The sequence below is a fragment of the Rousettus aegyptiacus genome, unplaced genomic scaffold (assembly GCF_014176215.1).
Source record: "Rousettus aegyptiacus isolate mRouAeg1 unplaced genomic scaffold, mRouAeg1.p scaffold_m13_p_8, whole genome shotgun sequence".
Taxonomy (NCBI): Eukaryota; Metazoa; Chordata; class Mammalia; order Chiroptera; family Pteropodidae; genus Rousettus; species Rousettus aegyptiacus.
This window is the reverse complement of record NW_023416311.1, coordinates 32,506,127-32,528,079: the sequence shown is the minus strand read 5'-3', so window position 1 is coordinate 32,528,079 and position 21,953 is coordinate 32,506,127. Positions and strand designations below refer to the sequence as shown.

Genomic DNA, 21,953 nt, shown 5'->3' with positions numbered 1-21,953 from the left:
CGTGTGTGTGGGTGGGCGGACAGCGGGAGCCCGAGCCCCCACCCAAGCAAGTGTTTCCTCAGACGACACATCTGCTCTCTGGCTTCTTCAGTGGACATACAAATGCAGGGTGCACTTTATACCATTTACCCTGGAATAGATGAAAGAGGGACACGAAGCCCTTAGAAAAAGCCTGCTTCAGCCCGCGATAGAATCGGCTCATTGTTGGGGGAAGGCACTGTGTGCGGCTCTGTGTTTTGAAACCCAGACAAAGGGGCCTTAGAGTGCGAGGACAGGCTTTTCACCACATCTACCTGTCAAGCTAGAAATTCGGAAGAGCAATGGGAATGCTGATTGATATGCAAAACAGGTCCAGGGTTCCTAGAAATGTCTAATGATCCTCCAAGTCGTCGCGAATGCAGAATTAAGACGAGTACTAAATGAGATGGGAGTAAGGATACTAACCTTTTTCCTTTTAAAATCTACTTTGGGAAACTTGACAGGTTTTACGATTAAAAAAAAAGAGTATTGCAATCAGTGGGGTTTGTCTTTCACACACTGGATATTTATTATTAGAAAATAGCATCTATGGGCTGTCAGTACCAAACAAGTTGGAAGGAGCGTGCTTCTCACCATATAGTTTTTTCTCCTTAATGAAATTTAAATAAACAGCTCACTGTGAGGAGAGTTGCCACACCTTTTTTTACCTTTAAAATCTGAAGAATTAAATGAAGTTTAGTACAAAACATCCTTCAAATATGACTTGTTCTGCAGCTGTTATGCTGTCCCCTTGAGTAAGGGACATTAAAAAGATGAAAAAGACCACTCAAGCTATCAAATGACCCCAAAGAATCTACAGTAGAAAGCGGAAACAAATAAACTAACCCAAACAAAACCCATCCAAACCAAGAAACCAGTTTTAACATTGGCTTTTTGATTTTGATTATCATCTAAGTTTAATATATATATATATATATTTGAAATAGTAATAAAAAAGGAAGAATTGAATCACATCCTTGGCAGGACAACCTTCCTCATATGTTAAAGAGGTGTTCAGAAAATTCCATACAGTATCTGCTAAATAAACATAGTTTGGCAGCTTAGCAAATATCAGATGATTGCAGCATCCATGATTTGAAGTTAAACAGCATTTGCTTTCTTCTGGCGGAGCCGGTCGCTCGGGGAGATGTGTTAGCACAGCTCCGGATGTCCTTAGACCCATGGGCTTGAGGAAGGGTTGGGGTGGCTCAGTGCATGGCCGCAGTGCAGAAACTTCCAAACCCAAACAACGGATCAACCAACCGACCACACAGACATCAAACAATCGTCTCTTTTGAGTTCCTCTTGACAGAATGGAGGCCTAGCAAGGACTGCTGAGTAGAAGGTACGTTGACAGACTTTGGAATGAGGAGAATCACCCTTTGATTGGTCCGACGCCATTCGTTGTACAATCGACAGTGGTACCTAAATGACACCTGTGGTTAGGAGAGGACAAACAAGAGAAGATTTCAGGTGAGCAGAAGCTGACGATCAATCCAAGAAACAAACATGTCATTTAAAACAGCTCCAATCAGCTGGCAGCAGCACAGCGGGGCAAGAACCCTGAGCGAAGCTGCTCTAGCAAGGAGCTGAGCGTTGGGAGACGGGGCACCAAGCAAAGAGCATCCATGTGCAAACAATGGGTAGGGCTCCCGGGGAGGCTTCCTTGGTTCTCCCTCATATTAGGCAAAACAGGATCTCAGTAGGAAATGAAGTTGCTATTGAGTTTGGATTTGTTTTGGGGGTTGTGGTGTTTCGGTCCCAAATCATCAGTGATGAAGAAGGTTGGCTGGACGCAGTGGGCAAAGTGGGTACAGTCCCTCGCCTAACTGTGGGACTGGGCAATGTGCCCTTCTGTCCTCAGGTTTCTCTCTGTTAAACGAGAGGGATGCTTGGGCTTCCTGTACCCTTCTGCAGGTTGGACAATGCACAACTCAAAGGACCTCATTCATACTACGATAGGGCGTCCTGCGTGCTGTGCCGTGGATGACCTGCACAACTGCACTGGGTGCCCCTGATGGGTGATCCCCAGCTGTCTCCAGTTCCATCCTTCTGTGGCCACCAGAGGGGAAGCCCTGGTATGGGCACCGACTCTCCTGGTCCATTCTTCTTGAGCCACGGTGCCTACCTCAGCATGGCATCACGTGCCCTGTACATCAGGGTACTTGGTCCTCTGTCCCCTCGCACTAAAGCATCTTGAGAACAGGGCTAGTGTTGTATTCATCTCTGCACGCTCTGCACCTACCACAGTGTCTGGAACTGGGAAGTTGTTCAGTAGAGTCTGCTGAGTGTATGGATGAGTGAAGAAAAAGCCCATGTTTTCTAATTGTAACAATGCTTTGGACTTAAGCCTCTCTTCCATGGTACATGACAATATAAGCAGTAAACTCATGGCTAATTGTGACACAACTGTGCCCCCCAAATTCTTGCTCCTCAAGTAAATATACTGGAATTGAGAAGCTTATGTGTGTGGTTTGTTTTGGAGAAGGCCAGCATAAAGCACTGATGGGCTGCCCAGGAAATTCAGTTTCATCTGTACTTTTGAAGATGTACAAATTGCCTTTAAAAATGGGAACAGGATCCAATTTGACTGCATCTGGATGACCAAGTAAGTGCTGGGAAGGAAGTTGCCAAATTATCCACGGGCTTTAGAGTAACAAATTATCCAGGTATGAGCTCTTCAACCACTGGGGGTGGGGTGAATAGGTCCATGGTGGTCAGAGAGTGGGCTGACCTGATGGTTTGAGCTCAGCACTTCTAGGAGTAGGGGAGAGTGCAGGCCCTTGATCAGAAAGGGCCTGTTAGTCTTCATGGCAGAATCATGAAATTCAAGGCCATTCGCTCTAAGTTCTGAGGCTCGGAAGCAAATGCCACAGGCTGAGGGCCAGAGAGATTTGGGTATGAAAATATAAGCTTCTAAATTCACACTGATGTGCTTTTCTCCAAAAGGCCCTGAACACGCCAAAGCAGATCAGGGTTTTTTTCTTTTCTTTTTTAAAGCTTGATTCTCTTCTATCTATTCCGTCCCGTGGCTGCTTGGTGCTACTCATGAATGTAAGAGAGGCAGGTGGGAAAGCCTGCTGTTCAGGGCCAAGGGCAGGGAAGAGGTAGAGCACAGATAAGTACTAATGAAGAGCTTTGCCAGTATAAGAAGTCTGGAATCTGGAAATATTACAGGAAAGCTGGATTTCAAATCAAGAGTTCCTTCATCCATAATGTTAAGGAACTGTGTATGGTCGGTATTAGTAACAGAGAAGTAGCTGTGGGTACAGATGGGCAGCACCTTCTTCTGCAGGGGAGGGAGCAGGCCTCGGGCTCTGGGGCCAGGCACCCTGGGCTTGAATTTCTATCTTCCGCTTAGTGGCTCTGTGACTTTAGTAGGGTTGTTTGCTGTTTCCAAGTTCCAGTCCCCTAGTTTGTAAAACGTGAATAACGAGATAATGCATAAAAAGCACCTAGCATAGTGCCTCAAGTACGAGTTAGTGTTTTTGGCCTGTTTTTTTTTTTTTTTTTTAATGTGTTAAATATGGAAATGATGATAACTTTGTGACATTCCTTTTTCAACAGAGGAAATTGGGGTGGCGGGGGGAAGAGGTTGGCCTCTTTCGTTCAATGCCTTGCTTAGAATTTTGGCCTCAGCTCAGACCTAAGGAATCAGAGCTGCATTCTAACAGGGGCCCCAGGTGCCTGGCACGGTCATTCCAGCCTGAGCACACCGCTTCAAGGAAGCCAGGGAGTCAAAGACTTAGTCGGCTTCTGGTTTCTTGGCAGGAAATACAAAAGTCAGCCCACTTGTTCAGACAAACGAATGAGACCTTATTACGCATTAATCTATCCTAATTGCTGTTAATGACCACAGTCCACAGGCAAATCCAATCAATAGGAAAAGAGCATCAGATGAAGATGACTCTGTATCAGGGGAAATAGAGGAAGTTGGGCTCAGTGTAGATGTGCAGTGTGCAGATGCCCCGGGTCAATGCTGGCTCCCTTCTCTAAAGACTGTATATCACTCCCTCTCTGCAAGGGAAGAGAACAGGAAAAAGGGAGGTTTGATTTAGAGGAATAAAGAGGCACTGAGGGAAAAAGAAACATAAACGAAAAAGAAGCTATGGCTATTTCATTTAGATATTTCCGAAATTTCCGAGGTTTTTAGGAGAGAGGAGGAAGAACGAGCACGGGGCCGCTGTTCTCATAGAACGACCCCTCATGGGCGGGTTTCTTGAAGCGCACTCATTTCCTTATCCAAAGCCTATTTATTCACCTCCTGTCTCCGACGGGCAAGGCCTGTAGGGAAAGTGTGGTCACATGGGTGGCTCAAGGCGAGGAATCCACCTCTCCCCGTCAGGTAGGTGACAGGCTGCTGCAAATTCTCAGCAGGCTTTGGGAAATTTCCTCATTCCATATTTTTATTCTGCTGTTTCTCTCCGGAGGTTATGGTGGGACCGAAGCACATGGATGGGGCCAGGGCTCTGTAAGGGGCCCTCCCAGAAACGAGCCCAGCTCTCTGATCCCTGACTGCTCCGTGAAAGAGAAGAGGGATGAGCGGGATTACATCAGCCTGGGAGACATGCCTGGCCCGGGATCGGGATCACGGATCTCTGCGAGCACCAGGGGGCTGCCTTGGGCTGTTGGGGGCTTGTCTAAACCGGTCTCGCAGTGAGCCTTGTGGGACAGGATCCTGTTGGAGATTTTCTCTCTTTATAATGAGAATTTAAATGATTAACCCACGGGACTGGATGTCACTCATTCCGCTCTGACTGAACCACAGCTCCTGTGCCGGGCACCGGCTGCATCCGCGCCCCGGTGACGGAAAGGACTCCCCGCAGTTGCTGCCTGTGGTGCCTCCGTTCGTGCCCCGCTAAACCGGGACCAATATGAATTCCACAGTGGACAGTTTCTTAACGCTTGATATGGACTCAGTTCTCATCTCTCTCTTAGTGTCTGTCCATGGACTTCGAACGGTTTGCGAGATGAACGGTGTTGTTTCTGGGGCGTTCTGCTCCTGAGCTCTCAACGTGGAGCCGGCTGAGGCCTTGGCCGCCTGGGTCCCAGATGCTTGCGTTTCCACACAGCAGGTTCCAGGATGTAGACCTTGCCCAGCGTGTATCAAGATCAGGGCCCTCGGTGGCCAGGTGAGCGGGTGAGGGACAACAAAGGCACTTTCGGTCGGGCAGCGTGGATGCGTGACCCTGTTTACAGCGCCTGGCAGGCCCTTCCAGGAAGGCTCCTCTGAAGAGTCGGGCTAGACTGACACTGTGTTTGTTTATCTAAGACATTTTCACAGCATATTCTCCTTAAGCTTGACAGCTTGTTTACTGTGGGTTTCTGCTGGAGGGCAGTTTCCAAGTCCTGTCAGCTTCTGAATTACCGCTCTTGCCAGAGCAGCTCAGTACGGCATTTATCTGGGAAGGAGTTAGTCTCGATGCGGTGCCCTGTTCAGCATGGTTTTCATACCAGTCAAAGGGCAGAAATGCCCCTCTTTCTCACCAGCTGCTTTGCATTGTATAGAGGTCTGCGTGGGGAGGAGGGGGCAGGAGTTGGGGGAGCAGGGAAACCACAGGAAGAAAACCAGGGTGCCTTTTGCCAGGTGCTCTGATACATGTTCCCATGTTATCCCACCTAATCCTCACAATAGCCCATTGACCCAGGGGTCATCAGTCATTTCCTCCATTTTTTGCATAAGGGGAAGGATGATCAGAGAGGCTAGGTATCCCGTTAAAGCTACACAGCTATTAGGATGCTGAATCTTGGGTTTAGACACAGGGCTTTGGGATTCTAAATGCACGCACTTTTTACCGTGCAGCATTGCATCTTGGAAATGTTTCTGGAACGAAGTATATTATCACTCTCCTGAAAGAGCCAACCCCAGGTTCCTTTCCTACCCAAGCCTTCCTTCCACCTAAAATGAGAGATAGAACAGGGTCACATCCATTTTTCTCTAGGTAATTTCTTTCTTTCTTTTCTTTCTTTGTTCCTCTGTCATTCCCTGCTTTTTTCTTTCTCGTTAGGTAAGTGCATGCTTTATAAAAGGCCTTCGATTGGTCTGAAAGCCCAGCATTCAGATCTACATCTTCACCTTAGGAACTCTTTTGAGAAAAGCCACAGATAAGTATACTTCCAAACATGGTGAAAAGTTGTTTTCCAAAGTGCTTTGCCCTGTCCTCTGTCACTTGCATGTGACAACACCAGGGGAAGTCGGCAGGATGGGTATTACTACCGTTCCCACTTTACGGATGGGAGCACTGGGGCTCAGAGCAGTGACATGCTAGTTAGGCTATTTAACTTATTTTAAACTCTCTCTCTTTCTGTCACAATGACCTTGTGACTTCTGAATCACTGCTTGATTCACAATGAATCAGGATACACTTTGGAATAATAGACTTTTAAAGGCGGCAATAATAGTTTTGTTTGGGGGCTTCAACAGACTGGGAACAGAATGCCTAGTTTAATCAGAGGACTCAGAGGAAGTCAGAAGCATCAGAATACTCCCTGTTTACAAAGGCAGTCAGATCCCACTTACTGTCTGTGCACCCTCACCTGAGGGGAGGTATAAGGGGGAAATGAGGAGGGGGCTGCGGTCAGCATGGTAAGAATGGCCGCTGGTGGGCCAGGGCTTGGGAGGAAATGTGAGCCACGGAGGCTTCCGCAGGCTGACACTGTGCTATGGGATGTGGGGATGGTACGCTTTAGACAGGAAATACGTATTGAATAACAATGGAACGTGCTCAGATTAGAAATGAGCAGGCATGGAAGAGTAATGCCAGGAAGCAGGGGGCTCAGTTTCTGAAAATATTCTTGGTAGTGACGTTCTTCCCTGAAGGTCCTAGAGGGAAGCATAAAGAAGATCAAATGCTGCGCTTTGTGGGTGATGCCAACTGGTACCCGAGCAATCAAGTTACTTCATGAGTTAAAAGAATGGAAAAAAACAGAGATGTTTAAAAATTCTTCCTCATACAGCGGGAACACTTATTGGGAAATGGTTTTCCTTTGGTGGCAGCTTCTCAGCTAGATAAATTAGTGTTTTTTATGGGCAGCACAGTCAATATCCCGACACAGAATCATCATCAGGCAAAGTGCAGCTCCACACCCAGTAAAGACTTAGGCTGTGTCAGGATATAAGAAGAAAATAACCAGCAGGAGGATTGACGGTCTGTGCAGGCAGCGACAGCAGCAGTGGCCAAGTGCATCATTCATAATCTACCATGATCCCAGCAAAAGGGAGGAACATAAACAAAAGGAAGAAAACGCCATGCCTCATGACAGATGGAGCCTAGACTACCAGAGGAGGGAAATGGTGAGGGTGTGTGCCTTTGACTGATGTGCTCTCAGAAGGGGCTTTTTCTTTACTTGACCTGCAATTCTCTCTCTCTCTCTCTCTCTCTCTCTCTCTCTCTCACACACACACACACAGAGTAATAAACCAAATCACATACTCTCACCAGCATGCGAAGGTCTCTCTTCTACCGAGAATGTGAGACACGCTACAGACAAGACAGGAGGCTGAGCCAGCCGTGGGGCTGCCAGCGCCAGCTGGCCCAAAGCCCGGGGCCACGGGCCATACTTACTAGTGTCCAAAAGAGGTAAATAGTGAAGAGTGCGACAGTGAGTGCAATCAGTCCGACTGCTTCGAGCCGACTACTAAAGTGCAGGTGATCCACGGCGCCCCGCAGGCAGAGCCAGCCCGAGATGGTGGCCAGTGGGGTTATGAACAAGAAGCACACCATGTCTCCAAACAGAGTCCGCTTCTCGTGCTGGGGGCCTGGGTTTCTGAGCCACTGCCAGGGAGAGGGAGAGAGAGAAAGACAAGGACAAGGTTAAACGCCTGTGCGGAGTGGAGACACACTGCTCTGAAGTTGTCTGTCATCGGAATCTGGAAAAAGGTACTTCCAACCTCCTCTGAGATCACAGGGAGCATTCAGGGCTTATTCCCATGCCCCTGCCCCCTGAATAATAGTGATTATGATAATAATATGACAATAATGATGATGATGATGATGATGATGATGATGAGAATGTGTCCTTGCTGCAAATGGGCTGCTGTTTTTCAAAATAGTTCAACAGTTATTATTATGAATCACAATGACTCTATGTGGACGGTTGAGAGGATGTTATTTTTGGAAGATAACAGCTGAGGTGCAAGAAGTGCCATCACATGGCCAAAGCCTTCCAGTGTCCTCACCCTGGGAATGTGTGGAGGAAAGGATTAACTTGCCAGGCCTGGGTTCCTCAATCCCTGCTTATTTCCGAGAAAGACCTGTTTTCAAGACAGGCTCCCAAGAGGTGATGCTGAGTCCTTATAATATTCTGCTTGACAAGAGTGCAAGAGTGTTTTGTATGCCGGAGGCACTGGGCCACAGGGTACCAGTGTAATCAGTTTATGCCAAGGATGTTATTTATGCTCAACACCTATTTTTGCCCTGGGGGCTGGAGTCTGAGTGGCTGAGGTTAGTCATGCAGGCACTGCATGCCTTTGCAGCTGACCCCAATAAACACCAGGACACCAAGGCTCAGGTGAGCTTCCCTGGTTGATAATGCTTTTATGTGTTGTCACAATTTTTTGCCGGAAAAATTAAGTACACCTGTGTGACATTACTGAGAGGGGACACCCGGGAGCGTGTGCCTAGTTTCTTCTAGACTTTGCCCCACGTACCTTTCCCTTCTGCTGATTTTAATTGGTATCCTTTCGCTGCAATAAACCGTAATCGCGTGCATAAGAGCTTTTCTGAGCCCTGTAAGTCCTCCTAGTGAATCACTGAGCCTTGTGGTCCACCCCACATCAGTGAGGCTCACCCGACTCCATGAACTCAGTAATGCCCCTCCCATATGTTTCGGGACCCTGAACCTCCTATTTAGGACCATCCCTCACATCTTATTTGTGCTACCACCTTGACCGACTCAACCCCCCCAAAATTGGAGGAAACTTTGTCCTTATTTAAAGACTATCGCTGAGGTGTTGTCCTTGCATGTGGGGAATCATTGAATGACTGCTGAAATGTTTTCCATGATCCATTCTAGGAAAAGTCATGCTTCTATATTGGTGTTCGTACATACTGGTAATGAGGCCTGGAGGCTTCAGATTAGCATTGAAACATGTCCGCATATGATCTGGCATTCCCATCTCACTATCCCATGTAGTAATGATAGAGGCCAAGGAGTCTAGAGAAGGAGTGGGGCCAAACACAGATGACAGGGTAGGGCTGGGGAGAGAGCCTGGCTGCCTCTGTCTTCCATTTCATCCCACCAACAAATGAGAAGGCCTAGTAGTGCTGTGGGCTGGCCCCCAAACGGGAGCACTATGGGCTGCTGAGCAGACACCTCAGTTCCCACAAAACCACTGGTACGAGGGAAAGGACCATGACAGGGGAGATGAGAGACAGAAGAGCGGCAGAGAGGACAGCAAGCTGAGGAAAGAGCAATGTAGCGGCCAGCAAAAGACTCCAGCAGCGAGCGGAAGAGACAGGGGGTAAAAGGCACTGAAGAAAATTTTCTGAGAGGTGATCTTCCTCGAATGTTGCCTGAAGCAAATATTAAATAACCTGAAATGCCCAACATAGCACTTTCCAGTGACAACCTACTTTAAAAATGGGCTGAGACGCTGAAAGAAGTGAACCTCAGCTCAAAAATGGACCTGAATAAATATTTAAAAATAGATAATGGGGAGTTGACTCGTCTGTGAATATAAATACAGCATTATAAAAATTTAATATAAATACCAAAATGACCAAGTGCAAACAACATTAACCCTGCCACATGTCATCATGCTACCTCAGACATCCCATCAGCTTCACAGAAATTCAAAGAACACTTATTAACATTTTCTTGCCTAAATACTAGGAATATCACTATGAAGTGGAGAGTAGAAACCCGGCATTGTTATCTCAATTTACAGAAGCTCAGCAAGGTTAACTGATTGCTCTACGTGATTCAGAGGTCAAACTGAGAAGAGGACCAGGATCTCTCCACTCTTATTCAGATGTCCTATCAGTAAAATATTTGAAAATTAAATCAGTAATACATTCAGAAGTCTAGATTCTTAAGCGATGGTACCCAAATTGCAACCACCTGACTCCCCTTGCCATTTAGATTTTCCCCAGAAGCAGACCTGGAAGCCTGGACTACTTTTCCTGTTGGCACATAACAGCTCCTCAATAAATACGTGACAAATCTTCACAGACGACCTGACCTCACTAGCTAAGACTCCCTCTGATTTCTTTTGCTTTAGAATTCTGAATATACTTTATTAAAACTAATTTAGTACTTTACTTATCTATGTGGCTCTTGACATTACCCAATGAAATAACTCAGGTGTGGACAGAGGTAATTATGAATCACTACCTATCTCTGTTTGATGTAAAAGAAATTAAATAGGCAAACTAGAAATTACTATTGCTTATTTCGTTTCCTATTTTCTAATTATTTTTTGATCGTTTATATTCCCGTAAAGTTTCCAGGCCATTTTATATATCCATGATCATTCAATACCAAGGTTCCATATCTTATTAACACTATATCTATCTATCTATATATTTTTGGCGTGGTGTAGTCTTTGTGTTGTTTGCTGCTGGGTCATATTTAGGTATATAGTTCTTTAAACAGATACTTTTATGTTAAAATCTGGGACTTCTTCAGAACCCCAAGTGTTATTTATCTCTTACGAAAATGAAGGCCCCGTAAGGAGGCTGAGGCAGAATGGCAGGTCTGTTTGTGTGCCCATCTTCCCACCTGAACTGAGGTGGGCCCTCATCTTTATATCACCAGCATCTAGTACATTCAACACTCACAACGTTGAACGAATAACAGTAGCTTATATGTATTCACCTTACACTATTCCGAGCACTATTTTATATGCTATCTGTTGTAACTGATTTATTTTTCAATAATCTTTGGGAGCAGTTATCACCAGCATGTTATAGATAGGAAACCAAGGCCCAGAGAAGTTAAATAACTTGTAGAAGCTTAGCCCTAGTTTTAGTCCATGTGGCCGGTCCAGCTCCAAAGACTGCGCTCCTAACCACTCATGATGTCATCATTCTTAGCAACCAAAAAAATGAGGAGGTAGTGGGTAGGTAAAACGAGGAGGAGCTGGATCATACTCCAACTGTTTTTGTCAGTGCGAGAAGGAACATTCAACTATCACGGTTCCACTGGCGCGAGATGCCAGTCAATTACAGCATCCGTTTGTTAAACCCCTTACTGGCGGGTAAGGGTGAAGGGTGCGGTGCTCCAGGATGTTAGATCCTAACTTCCAGCTCTGAGTTAATCTGTCCTGCCACTTGTGGACAGCTTTTGAAGCTAAAATATCCTTCTTGGAGAGTCTTTAGTTTAACCTTGGTCCTTAGTTCATACATGGTTAGCTGTATTTTAAAAGCTGAGATCAATGATTGAGAAGACTGATTTGTATGGCGACTTTCACCTGGTGAGCCCACCTACATTGCTGCCAGGGGATCTGTGGGCAGTCCAGGGCACCCTTCCTGCTTTTTGTTCTCTGGCTCCATCTAAAGCAGACAGAGATCATGCTTTCAAAAGCTCTGGCAGTGAGTGCCTTTTTTTCTGTAGTTATCTCATTCCAATCACTGACTTGTTCCTGAACCATAAGATTGATCTACTCTTGGAAATCAGTACAAAAACCAACCAACCAACTGACTAAACAAAACAGAATTCCCCACGGTAATCGGCACTGCAGGGCCCGAGACAGCAGAGGAATTAAAGCAGTATTCTCCCACCAGTGACACAGCATCACTGACTGGCTGTAAATGTACGTCTGAGGTGGGCCAGGCACGAGGGGTTACTTTCAAAGTGGGCTGACTGAGGGTTTGGATCTAATTCCAGTGTCAATTTGTTAAACCCCTTACTGGTGGGTAGGGGTAAAGAAGGTGCGGTGCTCCAGGACATTAGATTCTGCTTCACAGGCTCTGAGCTTAAATCCCCAAGGTGGACAGGACACTGTGCAGGTCAGTTTGTACCAGAATCAGATTACACTCTGGCGGCTAATAGCTCTGATCGATTACAACCTTCCCCATGAATCTCCTTAATGAGAAACCATGAGAATGGAAGAACTGATAGAAGGGATAACAACTGATAGAACTATAACAAATTTATGGAGTGGAAAAAAAAAGAAGGCATAGTCTCAGTGTTTACTAACTTGGGTTCATCCGTCTGAGTGTCTCCTGTTAATCTGACACTTGGCAGAGTTATCGACCAAGAACTTGCCTGCCTTGGCACGAATCTTAGTTTTGAAGCCCAACACAACCAACACTAAGCTGTCTTGCTTGCCTGGGGAGCCGCAATGTGAAAGGGGTGGTGTGACGATCAGAAGATATGTGACACATCCTCTGCATGATTCAAAACTGAAGACGAAATCCGAAAACCATGCATTTCAGTTAACTTGAAACACAGCAGAGAACAAAAACAAACTCCTACCGGTGTTTTGAATCCCTGAACTCCAGACTATCAATGAATTTCCAGGATAGCTGAAGTCACACAGAGGGAAATTCTGACTCCAGGGAAGCCAAGGAGAGGCACGCTCCAGATAGCCATCAAACCAGGCTTGACGCAGTGCAGCTCAAATGAAAACTTTACAGAGGATTTGCTCGTGACCCTAAAATGTCAATCTCCAGCTCTGGCCTCTCTCCAAAGCTCCAGATGTGCACATTCAACAGCCCACTTCACATCTCCCAGGAGATGACTAACACACAACTCTTACTTAATCTGTCCAAAACAGAACTCTTGATTTGGCACTTAACGCACAACATTTTTTTTTTCTCCAAGTCTTCTCCATATCAGTAAATGACAACACCCTCCACCCAGTCCCTCCGTCATCCTGTTTCCTCTCCGTGTCTGCCCCGGATAGCTGGCCCTTCAGTAAGGCACTGCCTTAGACATATATCTGTGATCTGTGCACTCTCTCCATTTCCACTGCCACCACCCCTGGCCACCTTCATCTCTTGCTTGGGAGGCAATAAGCCTCCCTGCTGCCACTCTGGCCTCCCTACAGTCCAGTTCCAAAACAACAGTCGAAGCGACCTGGTAAAAATGCAAATCAGATCACATTACTCCTTTGCTTAACACTCTCCAATGGTTAGAATGAAGGCCAAACTTTTCACCTGGACCTGTAAGACCTACCCTCATCCCTGCCCGCCTCCCTCAACCACTTCTTCATTTCCAACCCTTACAAATGGTTGTTCCTGTATGGAGAACAGGCTTTGCCCATATTCTTGCATGGCTGGCTCCTTCTCATCATTTAGGTCTCAGCTGAAAGGGCGTCTTCTCACTGAAACACTCCTCGCACCTATGAACATTACCTCCTCTATGACACTCTCTGAACTAATGCTGTGTGTTTATTCGTATGCTTGCTTATTTATTTTTTGCTCCTCACTCCAATGAGAGCTTCATGATGGCTATTTGTTCTTGTATGCCTCAATCCAAGGACAATGCTGGAATATAATAGATGCTTGATAAAGTGAATGAATATCTGAAGCACCAGAAGCCCTGACCAGAAATGGTCTTAGTTAAAAATATTACTTAGACTAATTAAATTGGTTGGTAAGGAGAAAATTTGTTGGCGTATAAACATCACGTCATTAAGTTCACTACTTTTAGACCTCTGAACTAGAGGCAGCATTCCTTATACAGCACTTTTTACGTTTCCCAGAGCAATATCTACAGATTGTTTTGTTGCTATAAGATAAAAAACCTGTAGTTTTTCTTCAAGCTGTTTTCCCAGGATGTATACAACTGTAGAATACCATCTATTTATCCATATGTCAAGAAATAGCATGAAAAAACCAATAAGTTATTCCAGGTCCTTTGTACTGTCTTAGTCACAATTACTATCTTCTTTTTTTCTAGAAGAAAACTACCTTGAAATATATGAGAAAAAGACAATACCAAACATCTGTTTAAAAATTATACGACTCTAATTCAACCAAAAATGTGTACTGAGTACCTGTTATGTGCCAGATAATTTTACTGCATTTAAAAATGCCAGGTGGTACTATTATTGCATTTTGAATTAGGATATTATGCCTCAGGGAGGTTAAGTTACTTGTTCAAGGTTACTTGGTGAAGGAGCCGATATCTGAAATCTCCAGCCTACCTTTCTTTCAACTCCTTCCTTCTGCTTGCTTCAGCATTGCATAACATCTTGATCCTAATTTTTGTTTACTCCTGCAACGGATAAGGTCAGAAAAGGAGCACCGTGTAGGAGCTAAAACATGGCCTTGGGAGCAGGAGACGAAATACTGCTTCCAGTTGCTCCCTGTTCTTGGTCCTTCCAAATGCTGTGTGACCTTATTAAGTTCTTTTACCTCTCTAGTGGAGTTAAAAATGGGAGTCTCCCTCAAAGGAGTGAGGAAGGCACAGCTTTGAGAAGAGTGGTGAAGGACCCTCTCTAGTTGTCTTAAGTTCCCACTATTGTTCAAAACATGAGGTTCAACTGAAGAATGTATGTATCATCTTTCAGGCCAACTCTCCTGAGCTCCAAGGCTGGTGTATCTTGCTGCTTACTAAATCTCTCTCCATTTGTGTAATAAACATCTCAAACTTTGCAAGGGCCATGATGGAAGACTGGACTCATCTCCACCACCCCAAATCTCTCGCAAATCGATTTTTCTTCCAGGTTGTCTGTCCCACACCAGTACCAACACCAATACCTACTGGCTCTTGTAAACAACCTCAGTGCCATCGTATCCCCCTCCCCGGCCCTTACATCCAGTCTATCAGCACACCCTGCCACTTCTTCCGGAATACATCTTGAACATGTCAACATCTCTCTTTCTAGTGCTATTACTCTTTTCCTCATCTTTCACCGAACCATATAATAGCCTCCTCACTCCTCTATTCCTGTTATCCTAGAATTCAGTTTCTCTAAAACAGCAAGATCACATTGCTTCTCTTTCTTAAAATTTCCCAGTGGCTCTGTATTGCACTTTGCCTAACTAGCCCTGGCATGGCCCACAAAGTCTGCATGATGTAGCCTGGTGTTTGTTTGTCCCCTGGCTCCACAGCCCTCAAGGGGGCCGAGGATAGGATTCAAGGGATCTGTGTTATTTGGATGGAGAGGAAAAAAAGCATATCTTTATTTCCACAACCTCTAATTGAAATTTAGCATTTCATTGAATTATGCAGAAAATCTCAGTGGTGTGAGCAGTATTTGTGACTTTGTCACCAATAGAAATCACAGATATTTCATATCACATTATAAACTGTTGCTGATTTCTTGACATATCGCTACTTCATAGTAATCAGATCTGCCACAAAAGGTGTTAAAGAAGCACTTATGTTTTATGTCACAACTTTGTCTTTTAAATATTTCGAATGCTAAATAATACCGTAATTTGTTTTCTTTGCATCCCTATGTCTTTTATTTTATGTAATTAAAAACATGATTCTGAAAAGGGATCCATAGGCTTCAATCAATAGCCAAGAGCTCCATTACAGGAAAGTTTAAGCACCTGGAATCTAACTCCTTTGACTTCTCAAACTTCTCCTCAGTAGTGTATTTTCCTGTTTCAGAAATACTGAAATGCCTGCCTCAGAACCTTAGCAGTGGCTGTTCCTTCTGCCTGGAATTCTTCCCATGGCTGGTACCTCCTCGTGGGTTGTATCTCCACTCCAATATCACCTCTTCAGAGAGGCCTTCACGAACGACCTTACATTCTCTCACCCCAGTCACTCTTTACCAGGACAACTTTTTCTTCCTTTATAACTTTTATCGCAATCAGAAATAACCTTTTTCTTTATTTGCTTGTTTATTCTGAGCTTTTGCCCTAGCAGGCAAGCTCTATTAGCATACAACACTCTTCTGCTTGTTCAGTTATACCCCATTTCCTAAAATATTTAATTTGTGCTTAGTAAGTATTAGTTGAAGCAATATATAAATCTTTCCAAACCAGAGGATTGCTGTGGGTTGAAATCAGATGAGTTTTAATTGAATATATACATACATATGTAAGACCACTCATCCTGACTCATCTGATAAAATACAGTAAAGCATTCACAGCTGTGATTTGGCCGAAGCGTAAGTCATGTTCAAGGGCACCCCAGAGATTTGTGGTGCTCCGTGGAGGACTTAGGCCAATAAGCCAATTAATGGGCTATAATGCTCCATAAATACCATGTTTGTTTTTGGGACATTATAATTTGGCTCTGGCATTAGTTAAACAAATGCTAAACACGTGAACACCAATGGTTTGAAATTTTCCAAAGATAAGATTAGCAGCACAGCACAATTAGATGGAAAAATAATTTTATATATTCACTTGCAACCTCAGATATAAAGAAAATGGGAATCATTTCTCTCTAATTATCTCAAATCATCACTGTGTAAAAGTGATCACGGCCAAATGGAAATTGTTTATCTGAAATGAGAAGATGCTTCAGGATTATGTGGCATATATAATCAATGTAAAAAGCCAGAAACATAAGAAGAGATGAATAACCAGGAAAGGATGGAGAACAACAATACAGGAATTTCCAGAAGAAACTGATACATAAGGTGCACAATGTCAAAAATAGAAATGATTTACTTTGGGACACAATGGATTCATACAGTGTAGTCATTTATAAACGGGCCACAAAGAACAGCTCCCAGTCCCCTTAGCCTGGCTTCATTTTGGCTCTTAAGGGGCCTTGGACCCTCCAGTTGGTAAAGTTGCTGGCATCTCACATCCTCTCTGCTGCCTTGCTGTTGGAGATCAGGTTTCTGAAGCTTTGAATGATTACTTCTAGCAGAAGGACAGGATCACGGGGTAAAGGGTCCCAGGACAGTGTACCAAGTAAAAGCCCCAATTGGAACTCCAGATGAAAGATGAGACTATGATGAATAAAATGAATAAGGATAATAAACCCTTATTTTGATGATTGGGGGTGTTTTAGGGAATAGAGAAGGAGAGATCCAATTTAAAACTAGTCCTCAAAATGGGACCACATTTAAAAATCTATATCCTTCGGATATAGTGAGAATGTGAGTATGAAAACAGTCCAAGCAGAGTATGGTGAAAGGATGTCCGTGAAATACCATCCACTGAAATAGAAGATAGAAGAGACCTTCTTACCAGGGCCACATATTCCCAAAGTAAGCAAGAATGAGAACACTGTGAGAAAGAGAAAAATTTCTGCTTGATGGAAGGACTGCGAGAACAGAGGAATTTTCGATTCCCAGTCCCTATAGTCCAGTGTTTTGCTGCCAAAAAGGATCACAAATATTCAGGGGAGCCTGGCTGACCTTGCTGGTATTAGATACAGCCTAGCAACAAATGATTCTGGCACGTCTCTAGGCTCCACTTAAGGCAATGGCTTACGTTTACAAGCCACAGTATTTGGTGGTACCACTTTATTTTTGTTCAAAACTCCCTGTCCTCAAACTTCAAAGAGAGCTCACTAGCATCCAAGTAATTTGAGTCGTGTTACACACTCCCTTCTCACATTCTCTAAGCTGTTCAGGATTTTCAAGATTTCCAACATACCCTTTTTTAGCTTCCTCATTTCTAAAGAGTCTCCCTCTTTCTGTCCAGGCCAACCCGGCCATCTGTGTATAGTGCTCTCCAGGGCTTATTGGACAGCCTTCATTAGGTATGGGGCCCAGAATGTCAGAATGCCAGGTCAAAACATGCCATGGTGTCACATGAGGGGAGAGCAATGTTTTCCATTTATAGCTGGCATTACTTCTCTTGATGACGTTCAATGTGGATAGACCATTTTGCTACAAACCTCACAGAGCTATCTTCAGGAAAGACATTCTTAAGGGGCAGGGGCAATGGCTTAAACGACACGGGTCACGACATCAAGGGCTGGCGTTTGTAGAAGGGTGAGCAGGAGACCAGATGGGTGAACACGGTTCCTGTCTGTGGGAAAGCTCTGCTCCAACTGGGAGACACATACACATTTTGAGCTTGAATGATCCTAAGACATGTGCCCCCTATGTGTCCCCAAGGCAGAATCAAGCCAACCATGGAAGAACCCAAGTTAATAACTAGCCTGGTCCTGTGTGTGTGCAGACTGAATCACTAGCTCTCCCTTCAAGACTAGCAAATCGTACCCACAGTTGTGGCACCTATGGAATTATAATGTGGCCTCCTCATAGGGGAGGGAATTTGAAGTGTAGTGTTGAAAAGTGGTTCCCTTACTTTTCATGCTTAAAACATTTTAAGGGTGCAGGAGACATTTTTGGAAAATCTATGTGCTCCCTTGCAATTTACATAACTATCTTTCTAGATCAGAAAACCTGTGACCCCTTTGAAGCTGTATCTGAACATTGAATTTCTGTGCATTTCAGGGGAGAGAGTTCCAGCTTTTTTTCCCCTTCAGTAATATTTGTGTGTGTGTATTTTATTAGATATATTTGACATAAAACATTGTATAAATTTAAGGTGTACAATATGTTAATTTGATATGTTTAATATTGTAGTATGATTACCATTGTAATGATATTTAGAACCTCCATCATATTACATAATTCTGCTTTCTTTTAGTGATTGGAATAATTAAGTTCTAGTCTCTTAGAAGGGTTGCTGATTATAATACAATACACTAGTTTATATTCACTACAAGAGTTTAAGCTTTTATCAGATTCTCAAGCATATCTGAGGGAAAGAAGCACTGTTCTAGAGCATTTCTCTAAATTATCTTAAGACACTCCTTGGTGCGGCCCTCCTTTCTGAGGTTTGATGAATTTAAAAACATGGGAAGTAGGATTTCATTGCCTTCTGAGAATCTACCATTTCTCTATAGACCCCGATTTAAAAAATTTAACCTAGAGCACAAAAGTGTTACTAAAAAAATAATTGTATAGTTGTAGGGCATCAGAATTAAAAAGCGATCAAATTAAATTAACTGAATTAAAGGAAGAAAAGGATTCTTACTGAGCAAAGGTGGCAAAAATTCAGACAATATGAAAAAAAAATCAATGTACGACTGATTTCCATACAACAAAAAAGTAAAAAAATGAACTGGGTTTCATTACATAAATCGTGATAAGAAAAAGGCAAAACTTTAAGAGGTGGGGGAATCACTGACCTCTCTGTATCAGTTTCCTCATTTCTAAAATGGAGGGAATTATACATACAAACGGCAGGACAGTAAAGTGCCTAGAACAGTGGCACTGGGTAAAAACTCAGCAAATGATAACTAATAGTAGCAGTATATTTAGGTAAATAGGAAGTTGAGAAGGAATCAAAAATAAAATGACAGTAAGGAAGGTTAAGATACATTTTCTATAAAATCTGAGGCTAGACGTTGCAAACAGTATGGTAAGTGAAGGAAGTCAGTCACAAAGGACCACATACTGAAGGGTTCTGTTTATAGGAAATGTTCAGAATAGGTAAATCCATAGAGATATAAAATAGATTATTGGTTGCCTAGGGCTGGGGAAAGGGGCAGGAGTGGGGGATGGGAGGACTAGCAAGTGAGGTCTGGTTGAAGTGTGTGAGGTTTCATTTTAGGGTGATGAAAATGTTCTAAAATTGACAGTGGCGATGGTCATACAATGTTATGAATATACTGTCAATGAATTGTACACTTCACATAGGTCAAATGTATGGTATATAAATTTTATCTCAACAAAGCTGTTTTAAAAATCTGAGACTGGAAAACCCACTTGGTGAAAATAAATTGAAATGTCCTTTAGATTTCCCTAAAAAATCCTTCCATCTCGCATAAATTCTTGTTTGTAGGTATTTCCTTTCACCTTGCCACATCTTCAGCTAATAGGGTTATTTTTCAGATATGTATCTGTTAGTAAGTCTTATAAACAGCTAAAAACATGTATATTTTGATAAATAAGTGAATTCTGGGTTCTGCATTAAAGTCATTGATTTTAGGCAGATGAGCCAGTGTTTAGAAAAATATTTGAGTCATTTTATTACTTCCATTTCTCATGCTGTGTCTCCCATCATCTACCAGCGTTAAGGCAAAGAGCAAGCCTTTGGAGGCAGAAGGGTTGCTGCATTATTTTCTAGGATAGAGACTATTTTCCCTTCATCTCCTAAGTTTTGCTTTTACTGATTCTTCCCAGATATAAGGCCTTAAATGCCTGTAGATTCTATTTCGCAACTTCCTGCTGCTCCTACTTGCCAGTACTTCACATGTGCTATATTAGCCATTTCCTTCAGAGCCTTAACAGATTTTGAACCTCGCAATTTATTCTGACTTTCTAGTAGCATTGCTTGAGGTGAAGCAGTGATAAAATGATGTGTAGAAAATATTTCGTTTTCTTCTTTTAATTTGACCTCCATCTTCACAAACAAATCTTTATACATTTTCTTAAGTGGCACACCTAAGAATTAAAACCTGGTTTTCAGTATTCCAAACTAAAAGCTTCAAAGAATTTTTTTTTCTCTTTCATGTTATACTAGCAAAAATATAATTTGCTTCTCACATATCCATCACAGTGTAAATCTACCCCCTCTAACTCTGTAATAATGGTTTGCAAAGAAACAGTTTTATCTCGGACAATCTCACAGAGTCCCTATCTCTTCAAGAATGAAGGCGAGCAGTGATGAGGCATAGCATAGAAACATACATTCAGCGAAAGATGGAGGAAATCAAAGCCACAAGACCCCACAGGGGTCTTTCTTATCTTCCCTAAATCTGCTGCACCTATCACAAAAAAAGTGCAGCAGAGAACTGAGGCAATTACACATATAATTCAAGAGAAAAACTAGTGTTTTCCTTCATGAGTTGTAAAACCAGTTTTATCAATCTGAATTACCTAGATGACAGTTTTGGAAGAAATTTACTTCACAAGGGTGTATAACCATATTATGAGTGATTAACTTTCACAACCGCTCATGAAAGGAGGGAAAAGGCTCTTAACAATACCGAGTTCACCAGGCTTTCTAATAACATCTCTCCCTTAGGAGAAATCTCAGAAGAAACCAGTAAAATGAAGACCCAAATGCAGAGAAAGAGTAATTGGATAAGAAGAAAAAAGGAAAGGGTATATAAAGTCCCTTGGCAACTAAGAATGCCTTTTCTGGCTTCTGATAGAGTGGTGTACCTGAGTGCCATTTCTCAACTAGACTAGGGTATAAAGAGGCACAGAGAAGAAATGCCATTCCACTATCCCAGCACTCTGTCTGGCACAGCTCGAGTTGTTGTTGTTGACTTTATTTTTCAGAGCAGTTTTTGGTCCATAGCTAAACCGAGTGAAAAATACAGAGTTCCCATATATCCCCTACCTCCCCATGTGCATATAGCCTCCCTCATCAGCAACATCCCCCGCCATGGTGGCACATTTGTTACAACTGATGAACCTATACTGACATGTCATTATTACCCAAAGTCCCCAAAGTCCACAGTTTACGATAGGTTTTACTTGCTGTACATTCTATGGGTTTGGACTAATATATATGACACATACCCAACATTATAGTATTGTACAGAATAGGTAGGTTCTCTGCCCTAAAAGTCTTCTGTGTTCCACCGAGATAGCCCTCTCTCCCCAGTAACAGCTCTGAATCAAACAAAGGAATTCAACATTAAGAGGCAATCAGGGCTTTAATCGACATTTTTTTTTCATTCTCCTCTTTCTGAAGTACATCTAGTCCCTTAGAAAGGCTGGCTGTTGGTAAAGAAGCCCTCAGTTCTGCGTGTGCTTGCACATGTTCGTGTCAATGAGCAAGCGACAGAATATACTTCTGAGTCAGAAAGGAAGAATCCAGGTGTGGTGGAAAGAGCTTGGACTATGGAACCGGGAGACCTGGATTCTTCTTTTGCCGTCTGCATTTATTAGCCTTGTGGCTGGAAGTATTTAAGATCTCTGAAGAATGACTTAAAGGCTCAGAGTCTCAGCTTCTTTATCTATAAAATGGGATAATATCCATTATAGGGATACTCAGGACATTGAAATAAGATGGTTATATAAAGCATATAGCATGTAATATTTTCCCTTTGCCTAGGAAATGGGTAAATAATTTCAGAAGAAAAAACTTTGGGGT

The 21,953-nt window shown here is 43.3% G+C and overlaps 1 protein-coding gene across 5 annotated transcripts in view; it reads right to left on the bottom strand.

Annotated features, from left to right (window-relative positions):
* Nucleotides 1–517: 517 nt before the first annotated feature.
* The window catches only part of MARCHF3 (membrane associated ring-CH-type finger 3), a 131,593-nt gene continuing 110,157 nt past the window's right edge, over nucleotides 518–21,953 (bottom strand). For all 5 annotated transcript variants that reach the window (XM_016121935.2, XM_036225454.1, XM_016121934.2 and 2 more), the window contains 2 exons: nucleotides 7,584–7,793; nucleotides 518–1,454 (listed from right to left, as the gene is read on the bottom strand). In XM_016121935.2, coding sequence (XP_015977421.1) covers nucleotides 1,296–1,454; nucleotides 7,584–7,793 — 369 coding nt within the window. In that variant the 3' untranslated portion in view covers nucleotides 518–1,295. The remainder of the gene's footprint in view (nucleotides 1,455–7,583; nucleotides 7,794–21,953) is intronic.